This window comes from Desmodus rotundus, chromosome 8, assembly GCF_022682495.2.
Source record: "Desmodus rotundus isolate HL8 chromosome 8, HLdesRot8A.1, whole genome shotgun sequence".
Lineage (NCBI taxonomy): Eukaryota > Metazoa > Chordata > Mammalia > Chiroptera > Phyllostomidae > Desmodus > Desmodus rotundus.
In genome coordinates this window covers 103,260,792-103,275,058 of record NC_071394.1, presented here as the reverse complement: position 1 = coordinate 103,275,058, position 14,267 = coordinate 103,260,792, and the positions used below count along the sequence as shown (strand labels likewise).

General features: G+C 35.9%; 2 protein-coding genes across 6 annotated transcripts in view; one reads left to right on the top strand and one right to left on the bottom strand.

Moving 5' to 3' along the window:
• Positions 1 to 14,267, top strand: part of NCK1 (NCK adaptor protein 1) — a 553,292-nt gene that overhangs the window by 114,598 nt on the left and 424,427 nt on the right. The window lies entirely within an intron of this gene.
• STAG1 (STAG1 cohesin complex component) overlaps positions 1 to 14,267 on the bottom strand; it is a 389,253-nt gene that overhangs the window by 22,602 nt on the left and 352,384 nt on the right. For all 3 annotated transcript variants that reach the window (XM_053929346.2, XM_024565652.4, XM_024565653.4), the window contains 5 exons: positions 13,581 to 13,673; positions 11,275 to 11,449; positions 9,217 to 9,356; positions 3,195 to 3,296; positions 72 to 220 (listed from right to left, as the gene is read on the bottom strand). In XM_053929346.2, coding sequence (XP_053785321.1) covers positions 72 to 220; positions 3,195 to 3,296; positions 9,217 to 9,356; positions 11,275 to 11,449; positions 13,581 to 13,673 — 659 coding nt within the window. The remainder of the gene's footprint in view (positions 1 to 71; positions 221 to 3,194; positions 3,297 to 9,216; positions 9,357 to 11,274; positions 11,450 to 13,580; positions 13,674 to 14,267) is intronic.

The window sequence follows — 14,267 nt, the reverse complement described above, 5'->3', positions numbered from 1 at the left end:
ATAAGTTATTTTAGTTAAATTCCAGTAAACCAGATTCTTTATAACAGAATGTGTTTATTTAGCTCACTCACTTGTGAAGTGTGGCAACTGCTTCTCGTGTCTTGATTTGGTCCAGTCCAAATGTAAGGGCAAATCGACGTGCCAATTCTTTAATGCCACTGACGTGGGCAGATGTCCTATCTAGATTGGGACCTTGCTCTTGAACAAGTTCATTAAACAGCTAGTAAGAAGCAAAAAGAGTAATAATAATAAAACTACAGCTACGAAATATTTCTTTATTGTCAGAATAATATAATTTAAAAATATTTAACAGGCATCTGGTACAATATATATTTTTCCTCCTTATGGTTAACTATAGTTACATTGTTCCCCTTCTCCAAGTCATCTATTACTAATTTCTTGAGATCATTTTTATGTTATGTGATTAAATGCAAACAGGAATTTATTTCTTTTTTCTTCTCCCCCCTCCCCCATGTGTGGTTGCCTCTCACATGCCCCCTACTGGGGACCTGGCCCGCCACCCAGGCATGTACCCTGACTGGGAATTGAACTGGTGAACCACAGGGTTCCCTTTTTCAGTCAGGGTACATGCCTGGGTTGTGGGCAGGTCCTCTGTTAGGGGCAAGCAAGACACAACCAGTCTATCTCTTGCATGTTTCTCTCCTTCTCTTTCTTACTCCCTTCCCCTCTCTCTAAAAGTAAATAAATAAAATCTTTTAAAAAATGCATTTGGGGTTGGGAAAATAGAATATGTTTATAGATACGTACTTTGTACGTATCCATCTGTATGTTCTTTTTGTTGTCATTTTCATAGGAATGGCAATGTATAAAATTCTGGGTTGAGAACTTTGTTTTTTCACTTCTACCTTAGACAAGAACACTGTGTGAAAAGCCATCTGTATTGAATATATATGGGGCTATAATTTTTCTCACCCAATAACAAAATAAACAATAAAAGTTCTTAAGCTGAGTGGAGGGCTTTTTAAAATTACATATACATTAAATGTATGTGTCAAAATAGAAAGAAAAAAATAAAACCTTGGAGTACTAAAGATTACTCTCTTTTACCTACTCGGCATATTCCTCTATCCTGCATCATTAACTATTCTACTAGATACATGCCCTAACTTCTTAACCCCATCTTCTCTGCCAGCCTCCAACCTATTTTTCTTTATATATATTATTGTTCAATTACAGTTGTCCCTATTTCCCCCCCCCTTTACTTTCTCCTGCCTCACCCACCCCCCACCTCCATACATACAACCTATTTTTCTGACTCTCTTCATGGCAAAGATCTTGAGAAGTACTGTTTGCATTTTCTTCACTTCTTCACCGCCCAATCTCCCACTGCACTCTAATCACACCATTCCACTGAAATAGCTCGTTTTCTATTAATTTTGTTGTCCACTTTTTTAGGTTTATTCAGCAACAGACTGGCCTGGCCTGAAATGCCATGACTAAAACAATAGTTTTTCTAGAGATAATAAAATTCATTAACAGGTAATTGTTTACCAAATCTTAAAACTTTAAAATGAATACAGACAATATATTTCATTATACAAAATTCAAAGAACATCAAAGTAGAAGTTTTCTTCCCCCCACCCCTAACTAAATAACATTCTTTTCCCAAAGGTAATCAGCGGTAAAGTTCAGAAGTTCTCTAGACGGGTTCAGAAACAGGATAGATTTCATATACAAAGTTTTTATTTTTACATAAATGGCAACATACTACATATACTTTTCATATAATGTTTTACCTCAAAAATCTTTTATCTAGTTCAGAGAATCAGTTCATTTAACCATTCCTGTTAATGGACATTGAGACTATTTCCAATTTTTCAAATATTACAGAAATTGCTGAAATGAAACGTCTTTTACATATATAGTGCATACTTGCACATATCTATGTAGATACCTAACAGCAAAATATTGGTTTAATATATATATTTTAAATTATGAAATATATTGCAAAATTATATTGCAAGAAGACAAAAGCAATTTCGTAAGGAACCTTTTCTTCCTCATCTTTTTCAATCACAGGTATTATAAACCATTTTAATTCATGCCAGTGTTCAGCAGTAATAAATATCTTCCTCTTTTAATCTGTATTTCATTAATTATTAATGAAGTTATGCCTCTTTTCATGTGTTTATCGGTTTTTAAAATTTCCTATTCCAAAAAGTGGCTTTTCATATCTCCTGCTCACTTTCCTATGGAATTTATTTGTATTTTTACTGATATGTAGGATTTGTGATGTACGATTAAAAATACTTTCCCCCAGCCATGTATGGTGTGGCTTAGTGGGGTAGGCATCATTCTGCAAAGTGAAAAGTCACCGGTTCAATTCCTGGTCAGGGTACATGCCTGGGCTGCAGGCCAGGTCCCTGGTTGGGAGGCATGCAAGGGGCAGCCGATCAATGTACCTCTCACACATCAATGTTTTCCTCCTTTTCTCCCTCCCTCTCTCTCTAAAGATAAATAAAATCGTTAAAAACATTTCCCCCCAATATCATCTGTTTGTTAATTTTGTTCACAGGGCTAGTTGATGATTAATCTATTTAAATTTATATATATCATCAAGTTTTTACTTTGTGACTTCTTTCTTCAGAAAGAACTTCCCCACTCCAGGATATAAAAATATCCTATTTTCTTATAAACTTTCAATTTTTAACATTTATATATAATCCATCTACAAGTTATTTTGGATACATAATAGTTATGTTGGGTATATAACTACTGCCCCAAAGACAAGGTCAATTGACCCATTACCATTTAATGAATAGGCCTAATCCTTTCCCCACTGATATGAAATGAGACCTTTATTATACTAAATACATACACACTTATCTATGCACCCCCCAAATCTCAATATTAATTTACTAGGCATTTATTAGGAATATATTTTTGCAATATATGTGACATGTTTCTATATTTTTCTTTTTAAATATCCAATTTGACATTTCATCTGGTCCTAGAGTAGATGACCTTAGGATCTTATCTACTTGAAATATGAACTATTGGATTATCTTCCAAAAGAAAAGACATGTAATACGTCTTTGGACCAGAAAGTATCCATGGTAATATATTTATATAATGACTTAATTTAAATGAGGTAAGATACCTAACATATACTATATAAAAGGAACTGCTTAATATATTAATTCTACTTTTCTCTTTCTTTTCAAATTTCTTACCTGTTGTAAACTGAGAATGAGGGTCTTGGCACACTGAATTTTATCAATTTGCCTGGTTTTACTCAGTGTTTCCTTAATAATATCACCATAGTCATTGTAATACTGTGAAGAAGAGAAAGAAATCATAGCTTTAAAATTACTGAAATTTTATGAAAAAAAATTATTGAAATTTCATGAGATAAAGAATGGGTTGGTGGCCCTGGTTGAGTTAACTCATTTGGTTAGAGCATTACCCCAATACATCAAGGTTATGGGTTTGATCTCATGTCAGGGAACATGTAAGAATCAACTAATGAATGTATAAATAAGTAGAACAACAAACTGATGTTACTCTTGCAAATGAAACAAAAAGGAATGGGTTGGTGAAAATATACGTTAGTACAGAAAAAAATAGGTTAGTAATTTCTTCATCTTAAATATAGTGAGAATTCAAAGATTTTGTCTAAACTCAAAGGAATATACATTTGATATTTAAGATTATGAGATAACTAATAATAATAAAACTAAAAAACTGGTAATTCAAAGAGAGGAAGAAGTCATCTAGGGTCAAGAGAATTCCTCATTGTTTATAACATGGACTCAATAGACACTATTTAAAAGGTGACAAATCAAGAAAAAGACTTTGGTAGAAACTTCCTGAAGGATTAAAATCAAAATAGTTAAAATTGCTTACCTCTGGGAAGTGGGCCTAAATAAAGGGGAAGGGCAGATTAGGGTAACAGACTTACCTTTTCATTTATTACTTTGTGTACTAACAACCCTAACGTGTCTATATTTTACTATTATAACATAAATAGTAAAAACAATTGACATCTTCTCCAATAGTGATTGAGAAAAAGTTAACTAATTTCTTTATAATTCAGTTTTTTTGATACAGAATTTAAAATATTTTCCTAGGGAGTAAATAATTAGGAAAAGGTTTATTTGAAACCATTAAATCTGGATGTTATTTTCAAGCTAAAACTCAATCCTATAAACGTATGTGAAGAAGTAGTGTATCAGCCAGCCAACTGGATTTGTATAATCTTCAAAAAGGAGGGTATACTTCCATGATATGAGTTGCAAAGAAGGAAAATTAATTCAAAAGAATCGCCCTTTAAGTGTAATGAAAAATTACACTTAATTACACTTTTTAAAATTATGTCTTTTTCCCCCCCTACATTACACTTTTTTTCTACATGTAGGAAAAAACAGAAAGCCATATTAATATACTGAAGTGGTTCAAAAAGCAGATCTCTAATAAATTCAGATTTGTAATGACCACATAGAGAAGTGGGGCAAAAAGACACATAACTAAGACAGGGTTATAGGACAAAGGGTAGCAAATAGCTAGGTATTAGAATACTCACAAAAAGATTAGAGCCTATAATGATCAGAGGTATGCAAAGTTTGTAAGGATGATAAAAGTTTTGGATCAGACTCACGTCTTGACACCAATGCAGTATCGTTAAGGGCTGAGAAGGAAAAACCATGATAAACTCATATTCACCAATCCAAACCCTGTTTAGACATTAGTTTAGGAAGCCTTCTCTGGTTCTTCTCACTTAAGTTTTTCTCTATATCCTGTGTTTGCTATATAATTTGTGCATCTATATATATCCTGTGTTTGCTATATAATTTGGACATCTATCAGTACAATACTCATCCTGAAGCTATATAGAAAGAGCTAAGCCTTACACCTAGACAAACCTAAAATCAAATCCTGAGATACACTTTGCCTCTTCACATAACCAAAAGAAGGACAACAACAAATTTAAGACCAAAAAATAACCAAAACTGCCAGAAAATCGAACTGTATGGTAGGCTGACAACCAAGGAGTTAGAGAAGGAACATTCATCTAGACCGGTAGGAGGGAAGGAGGCTGGCAACACAGGGTGGGGAGGACTAGCGGCAAGGTGGCAGCTCGTGGACCACAGCAGGTGAGGCAGCAGCTGGTGGAGCAGATAGTCCCACATTTGCATGCGGATAAACAGGGAGGAACAACTGGGGAGCAAGACAGACTATGTAACCCAGGGTTCCAGCGTGGGAAATAAAGCCTCAAAACCTATGAGTGAAAAAACCTGTGGGGGTTGAGGTGGCTGGAGAAACTCCCAGCCTCACAGGAGCATTGGATGGAGAGACCCACAGGGTCCTGGAATGTACACAAAACCACTCGACCCAGGAATAAGCACCAGAAGGGCCCAATTTGCTTGTGGGTAGGGGAGAGAGTGACTGAAAAACCACTAAGAGCTGAGCAAGCAGCATTGTTCCCTCTTGGACACCTCCCCCACATATAGCGCCATAACACAGAGACGTGGGTTGCCCTGCCCTGGCAATTACCTAAGGCTCTGCCCCAATATATGTAACAGGTGACAAAAAAAAAAAAAAAAAAAAAAAAGGCCCAGATGAAAGAACACATCAAAGCTCCAGAAAAAATACAACTCAGCAATGAAGAGATAGCCAACCTATCAGATGCAGAGTTCAAAACACTAGTAATCAGGATGCTCACAGAAATGGTTGAGTATGGTTACAAAATAGAGGAAAAAGTGAAGGCTATGCAAAGTGAAATAAAGGAAAATGTACAGGGAACCAACAGTTAAGGGAAGGAAACTGGGACTCAAATCAACGGTGTGGAGCAGAAGGAAGAAATAAAGATTCAACCTGTTGGGAACTGCCCTGCCTGGTTTCAGAAGCTGTAACCCCTCACGGTTAAGGCTGAGTCAGAGTTGGGACCATAAGCCACTAAGGAGACAAAGCTTATCTCCCTGGCAGGTGTGCCACCTCTGCCCACTTCGCCCTCCTTGGCCCTGAGCTTGACCAGTTAGCCAATGACAGGTAAGATTCCTCAAGGGAGGATCAACCTAAGACAGGCATAGTCACGGAATAGGCCCACAGGGAAGGACTCGGGCGCTGTGGAAAGAGGGGGTGATGGACCCTTGCCCCTTGGCTTTGAAATAGCCTGAGTCCTCATTCTGTCTGCAAGAAGTCTCCTAATCTCTTGGCTGCCTTATTTCCCTTACCTGACTTAAGCCTGAAGCAATAACAGAGGGCAGTGCAGTCCTATGCTGGGAGGGGCAGATTCCCTGGGGAATCAGGCCTAAGAAAAAATACATACATTCCTTTGAAACCTACTTAATTTGTACCCTCAGCTTAAAAGATAAGGGTCCAGACCTGAGATGAGTCTGGTGCCTAAAGTTTTATAGCCCTCTAACTAATTGGCTGTAACTCAGAAAAAGCCCCCAAAGTTCTCTGTAAATTATGTATTGTTTAATTGTTACTGGCTAACAATGATTGATGAGCTTTATCTGTATTCCTGTGCGAATGAATCTAATAAAAGCCCATAGAGGAAAAGGGCTTGAGGCCCTTCTCCTTTGAGAGATCAGCCACCTCTCCTCCCCAAGCAGATCATGTCTTGGTAGACTTATTCTTCATCCATGGCCGATGGGGGCTGCGATAAAGCTCCCCGACATCAACCAGAACAGAATGAAGAAACAAGAATTCAAAAAAATGAGGAGAGGCTCAGGAACCACCGGGACAACTTTAAACATTCCAGTATCAGAATTATAGGGGTGCCAGAAGGAGAAGAGGAAGAGCAAGAAATGGAAAACTTACTTGAACACATAATAAAGGAGAACTTCCCTAAACTGGCAAAGGAGATAGACTTCCAAGAAGTCCAGGAATCGCAGATTCCCAAAGAAGCTGGACTCAAGGAATCACACACCAAGGCACATCATATTACATTACCCAAGATGAAAGAGAAGGACAGAATCTTAAAAGCAGCAAGAGAAAAGAACACAGTTACCTACAAAGGAGTTCCCATAAGACTGTCAGCTGGTTTCTCAAAAGAAACTTCGCAGGCAAGAAGGGACTGGAAAGAAGTATTTGAAGTCATGAAAGGCAAGGACCTACATCCAAGATTACTGTATCCAGCAAAGCTATCATTTAGAATGGAAGGGCAGATAAAGTGCTTCCCAGATAAGGTCAAGTTAAAGGAGTTCATCATCACCAAGCCCTCATTCATTATATGAAATGTTAAAGAGACTTGTCTAAGGAAAAGAAGAACATAAGAATTACGAATAGTAAAATGACAACAAACTCACAACTATCAACAACCAAACCTAAAAAAAATTAGAAAATGAACTAAGCAAACAACTAGAACAGGAACAGAACCAGAGAAATAGAGATCACATGGAGGGTTATCAGCGGGGTCGGGTAGGGAGAGAATGGGGGAAAAGGTAGAGGGAATAAGAAGCATAAATGGTAAGTACAAAATAGACGGGGAGGTTAAGAATAGTATGGGAAATGGAGAAGCCAAAGAACTTATATGTACAACCCATGGACATGAACTAAGGTTGGGGAATGGTGGTGGGAGGGGAGTTTGGGTGGAGGGGAACAAAGGGGAGAAAAAAATGGGATAATTGTAATAGCATATCCAATAAAATATATTAAAAAAAAAGAAATCCCCATTTTTTCTACTTTAATATTTGTGTGACCTATGTGAGCTTTAATTTCCTTATTTCAAAATGATAATGATTTTCTACCTCACAGGGTTCCTTTAATTAACAAAAATACATGGCACCTTGATTCTCAAACTTCATTCTGGAAGGCTGTTTGAGAAGTTATTTGTTTGAAAACCAGTCTTCTTTGTCGCCTGACAGACATGTGTGTCTGATCACATAGGTATCAGCATGAAAGGGTTATTGGGTTGAGAATCAAAGTTTTGCTTGACACCTGAGGTTTGAGTGTATGTAAAAAGCCTTAGTTAGAACAGTGTCTCAAATAGAAATGCCACAAAATACATAAGCAGCCATTCATTATTTTATTATGTTTACATTTTAGTTTCTCTATTAATCTATAAGCTCCTTAGTGCAGAAATCACGTCAATTAAATCTCTGGCTATTAGTACAGTGCTCATCGCATTGCAGTTGATGGCAAAATATGATGAATTAGTTATTACGCCATAACTAGGATTGGATTACACCTAAACATGGAGAAAGACACAAGTGGATAATGGCACGCGATATTCTGAACATGAGAAAAATAAAACAGTGTCTCTGACATGAGAATAAGCGCCCCCCCCAAAAAAAATAAATAAATAAGTGTTCTCTCTTATATGTGCCTATCAGGCTATATTATAGAGATTTTTGAGCACTTTCTTTTTTTAGGGAGTCAGGAAGAAAATGGAACTTTTGGAAAGAGGAGCAGCCAGGAAGGTAAGTACCTACCAAAATCCTGTCATGTGAAGAATGGATTAAAACACTTCAACATCTCCTTGCCTATTTTAGGAAGAAAAATCCAAACTTTCCAAACAGCATATTAGGTCTAACTTGTTACTTTCTTTAAGTCTTATCTCTGGTTCTGTTTACATAGGCAATCTAGGCTGCTGTATCAAATTACTTGCATTTCCTCCAAATAATTCATATTCCTTTGTGATGTTCATGAAGTTCAATGGGCCTGCAAGCCCTCCCTCTACTTCCTTGACTAATTTATGCTTGTCTCAGACTTAGTTCAGCAGTCACATCTAAGCAGTTTCATTAACCTTTATAATTCTTAAGAGTTGGGTATCTGTTTTATATATTTCCAGGAACCCCTATACACACCTTTACTATACTGTATAATGCACTTATTTATTTGACTCCCTCCAGCTTTAGACTAGAATTAGAGCAGAAATTTTTTAAAAATCTTTGTAACTTTAGCTCCTGGCAGGTAACATGGTACACAGTTGGCATACTTAGCCCATTTCTTCTACAGCTCACTTCTATTTCTCTTTCTAAATAAAGAGAATACATGGCCTCTTAAAAATTAAAAAAAACCCTTTCATATAAATGTGAGGAACTCATACCTTACAGAATTGATATAATCATATAGATAAGAGGCTTATATAAAAGACAGAAACTTTAAATATATCAGAAAACCACCAATAACATTATATATAAAAGTGGTGAATTTTAGCTTGTCACAGTCCTTTCTTTCATTGGTAATTATAAAACTTCTCTGCCAATTAGATAAAAGGAGAAAAATGAGAGTATAAAAAAAATATACCTTCATGTAGTGTTTAAAGATGTCTGCAGCTGCATGCATGTCAACAATATCATAAATGATAAGTTTGCTGAAGGCAGCAAGTAGATTCCTTCTTTTATGTAAGGCCTCAATTTTATTTGCTTCATCTTCTTCATCACCCTCTAAACAAAGAAAATAAACTGATTATGAACTTTATCCAAGGTAAAACAATGTAGAAAATATGTATAATAAAAAACCAGTTTATATGTTTACAAAAAGGTACAATTCAGTTTTAAGTGGCATAAAAAGTGTTAATTATGTTAATTGCTTTAGGGTGCTATATTTAGTTACACATTTATCAAACACCTGATAGGCATTAAGGTTCCTATCTTCTAGAAGACTCTCACAGAAAAGACTACGATAAGCAAACCATATATAAAAAATCATTTTTCTAATATTTTTGTCATAATACTGTTGTTTATTTATATTATTAAGGCTGTCTTATTTCAACATCCTTATGTGCTAATATATTTCCACAGAGAAAAAACTTCAGAAAATTTTTATGTCAAAGGGAAGAAATTTTCTTTTAGAAAAATACATGGGGAGTAATGGAAATATATGGGGGAGTTTGTTTTCAATGCTTTTCTGAAACATGGTAACAACATCAGCTGAGAAATATATTTTGCAAACCATATTATATACATATACATTAAAAAGAAATAAAACCAACTATCAAATACTTTCAGAGCAAGTAAGGTTTCTTTCTCATTTTTTGAATTCTTAGGCCCTACTGGTCTATCTATTTCTAGTCCTAGGAAAACTTTCTCCACAAGGCTCCAGATGATAACATTTACCACATTTATTTCAGGCTGTGTACTGACCCTCTCATGTATTTTTTAAAAAAAGATTTTATTTATTTTCAGTGGGAGGGGAAGGGAAGGAGAAGGAGAGAAAGAGACAGAGAAACATCAGTGTGTGGCTTCCTCTCATGTGCTCCCCTTTGGGGACCTGGCCCAGAACCCAGGCATGTACCATGCCTGGGAATCTAACCAGCAACCCTTTGGTGTGCAGGCCAGCACTCAATCCACTGAGCCTCATTAGTCAGGGCTCTTATGTCTTGACCTGCCCTTATTTGGAGACAGTGTTCATTCTCTCTTCCCATCTTCAGATTCATAAAAAAGAAAAAAACAAACTTATTCTCAACTTCTTTCCCCTCCCCCTTTTGACTAAATTGGTCCTGCTGTGAAGCATCAATACTTTGAGAAGTTGGAAATCTTTGCCCTGACTGATGTGCCTCAGTGGGCTGGGCATCGTCCTGCAAAGCGGAAAGTCTCTGGTTTGATTCCCAGTCAGGGCACATGCTGGGATTGAGGGAGTCCTGATGGATGTTTCTCTGGCACATTGATGTTTCTTTCCTTCTATTTCTCCGTCCCTTCACCTCTCTCTGAAAATAAATAAATAAAATCTTAAAAAAAAAAAAGAATGTGGAAATCTTTTTGCTTAAAGTAGCAGATAAATTTCATCTTTTGAGATTAATATGGACTCTAAATGAAGATACTTTGTTTCATAGTCTAGTATTTTCTAAGATGTTCTGTTAAATAAAGAACATTCTAATAGCACCAAATAGATCTGTGGATCAGATATGCCACAGATCTTATTTTAGAGAACTTAAATCATGTATTTCACAAATAATCTATAACTTATTTACGATCATTTATATTTAGTCTAATTTTGCTGATTATCATTTGCAAGCTCAGCACAATTTTGACTGGTGAGGTTTTGATGCCTTTCAGCACTTGTTACACCTAACAGTTATATTTTGTTAATTCAGCTTAATTAGAAACAACATCTATCCCAAATGTACATTTTGCACATGTGTGAAATGAAAAATGTACACAATTATTCATTACAGCAAGGGAAGGAGACTACACTGTGCATTTTTATTTTTATTTTTTGGTTTCTAAATCACACAAATGTATTAACAGGTTTTTTAAAAAGATAAATTCTAGTAATTTTTAGGACTGAATTTGAATTTTTTCTCATATCTTTTTGGGGCTGGTAAAACCAGATCAATATTGACAGGATGATAGCTACAAATACCCATGCTCTGGTTCTCCTCATCTTGGTCAATGAAAACATGATCCATCACAAAACTGAGGAGTTCAGATTGGAGTCCAGTATCTGGATTAAACACCAAAGGCTGAAGGCCCTCTCTGCCACCTGTCATTAATTGGTGGCTAAAAATCATCAAAAGGTCACAGAGTAACATGAAAGCCTGGAATACAAAGGAAATTCATCAGTAAAATATTGCTACAACTACAAATCAACATTAATGAAAACATGCTAAATTAAATACAGTTCAATAATAGTACCATAATAGAAACTTTGGGTATTCAAAATGTAACTATTTAGTTTTAAATTTCCAAACTTAATAAAATTAAACATTAGTCACATTTAAAATTCCTCTCCCCTCAAATATAGTCTATTTATTTTATTTGGCTATATTAATTCAAACAGCTGATTAAGAGACTTTGACTTAAAAAAGATACAGTGAGTTAAACTCAACTCTGGAAATACAAAATTGATATAATAAATTATGACAGAGGTTAGAACTCAATCACATACTGTTTAATCAAATACTAAACCTAAATCTTAAAGTATAGTTCCATAAATTATAATGCAGTACTATAATCTGTAAGGTACTATATTTAGGATTCTTCTTTTAAACATCTAATGTAAAAAAAAATCTCTAACAGTAGGTTTAAAATGGAACTTATGACCCTTCACATAAAAACCAGTTTCTAAAAAGCTTCCCAACAAACTTAATCATTTAAGGAAATTTTCCCTAAAGAGAAAGTATCATAGTTATGTTGCCAAATTCATCCTATTTAATGCATGGTATGAAATAAATCTGTCATCAGTTTATTATTACCTGACAGATTTTGTTGGTTATTGAGGGCTGTGATATTTCAAAACAATTCACTCACCCCCTTCAAAAATTGATTTCTATGGGAAAACACAATTTTGGCATACATTTGGAGATTACCATGCACTTTGCTATTCGTCTCCAGTAAGAATCAGACTGACTTACACAACCATGAAATACATAAAGATATTTAGAAAGAGACACTTGAAAAGTGGGGAATAAACAGAATCTAGGCGAAATTAAAAAAAAAATCAAGGCCAACGTTTCAGATATCATCAAATAGTGATGACACAAAAATAATGAATTTTTTGTTTAAATGTCCAAAGCTTGATAATTTTAGATAGCAGTGTGGTGTTCGGAAGATTAAGAGAACAAGGTTTAGGTAATAGCATCTCTGTTCTCATTTTAAGTTAGATGCTGATAATTCAATAAAGAAGAGACCCATATAACCTATCTGTAACACACTGCAACGGATAAGTACTACTGTACACTTTCTAGGGGTGCCCAACCTGCAGCCCATGGGCTGCATGTGGCCCAACACAAAAGTGTAAATTTACTTAAATCATTATGAGATTTTTTTGTTCTCATTAGTGTTTGTGTATTTAATGTGTAGCCCAAGCCAACTCTTTTTCTTCCAGTGTGGCTCAGAGATGCCAAAATGTTGGACACCTGTGCTAGACTAATACTCTTTTTCCAGCCCATCATCATAGTAAAAAACAGCATGGAAAAGGTACATTCTATTTTATACTAAACTTCGTAACAGAAAAACAGTAAAATAGTTGACAAATTCACTTCATGAAAATGATATTGCCTTGAGCTCTATTTTGGCCCTCTTTGGGCTACATCCCTTCCCAAGGGTAAGGACTCTGTTGGACCAATGGCCTATGCCCACCTACACCCTTACTTCTATACCACTGGCCAGGAACAAGGACTCAGGGGTTCCTTGCCTTAAAAGACTTGATTCTGCTACCAGAGCCTGCACAGGCTTCTTCCATAGGTCCACTACATCCCCAGTGTGCATACTCCTAGGTCCCAGGTGGTCAAGGAGGAGATGTTTGGGGAGGGGGTGTGATGCTGATAAGAGTTTGGACATGTGGGCTAAAGTGTTCACATGCATGTGTGAGAAGTGCTTCCTAGTGTGGAAAATAGCTGAAGGTGAGATGAAAAATGGGCAGCTCATAGGCCAGATGTCCAAGTTCTGGCACAGAATTCTTAGGAGTCAAGAGTTCTAATGTGAACCCAGCCTTCCAGATCATTATGTCAGCATACTTGTCAAGGTAAAAAAGACATATAACAGGTTTATTAGCTTGCTTTGTAACTTAAATATTCAGGTATCTACACTCTTGTCCCAGGTCCCATTAACATTATAGGGAGTAACTTGTATGCTAAGAACTGCAATAAAAAATATTACACCTTCTCACATGTTCTTCAATGCATCTGAGTTATTTTTATTGAGAGATCTTAACTAATAATTTCTTACCTGTTCCTTCACTGGAGTATTAACATTAGATAGGCACTGTTGGCAAACAGCCAAAAAGGATTTCACTGTTTTCCTCAATACCAACAAATCCTCCTGTAAGACACATTTAAATTTGCAAGCATGAATTACAGTATCCTAGAAAACTAATCCAGAATAAGTAATAAATGGAAAAGAGCCAAATTGGCTTAATGTCAAGGAAATTCATAAAACCAAATGTATCATTGGGAACAAAACCATATTGTTATTTCCTAGTTATCCTAATGGAAGGGGCAAAAAAATTGATAATCCCAAACAGTTCTATTTAGTTATGGAATGCTCAGTATGATTTTCTCCAACAAATTTTCCTTTATAAATATGGTTTCTGTAGACTGATATTAAAACTGTTAGTCATTCCCACAACACATATTAGCTGGTAGGTTGTAAGGTGAGGGAGCACAGCAGCACACTGAAAAGATCAATTAAGCAACAAATCTGTAGTGAGTTTCTATTATCTTCAGCATTCTGCAAAATGTCAAGGGAAGACAGATAACTTTAAGACAGTGCCTATGTCCTCAGAATTAACATCCTAGCAAGAAGTGAGACCAATTAGTGAGCAAGTGTTCAAATTTTTTTTTGTATTAACTCTAACTGTAGCAGAGGGAGATGAGCTGCAGGGACCTTCATAGGAGAATGGGCTTTAATCTAAGA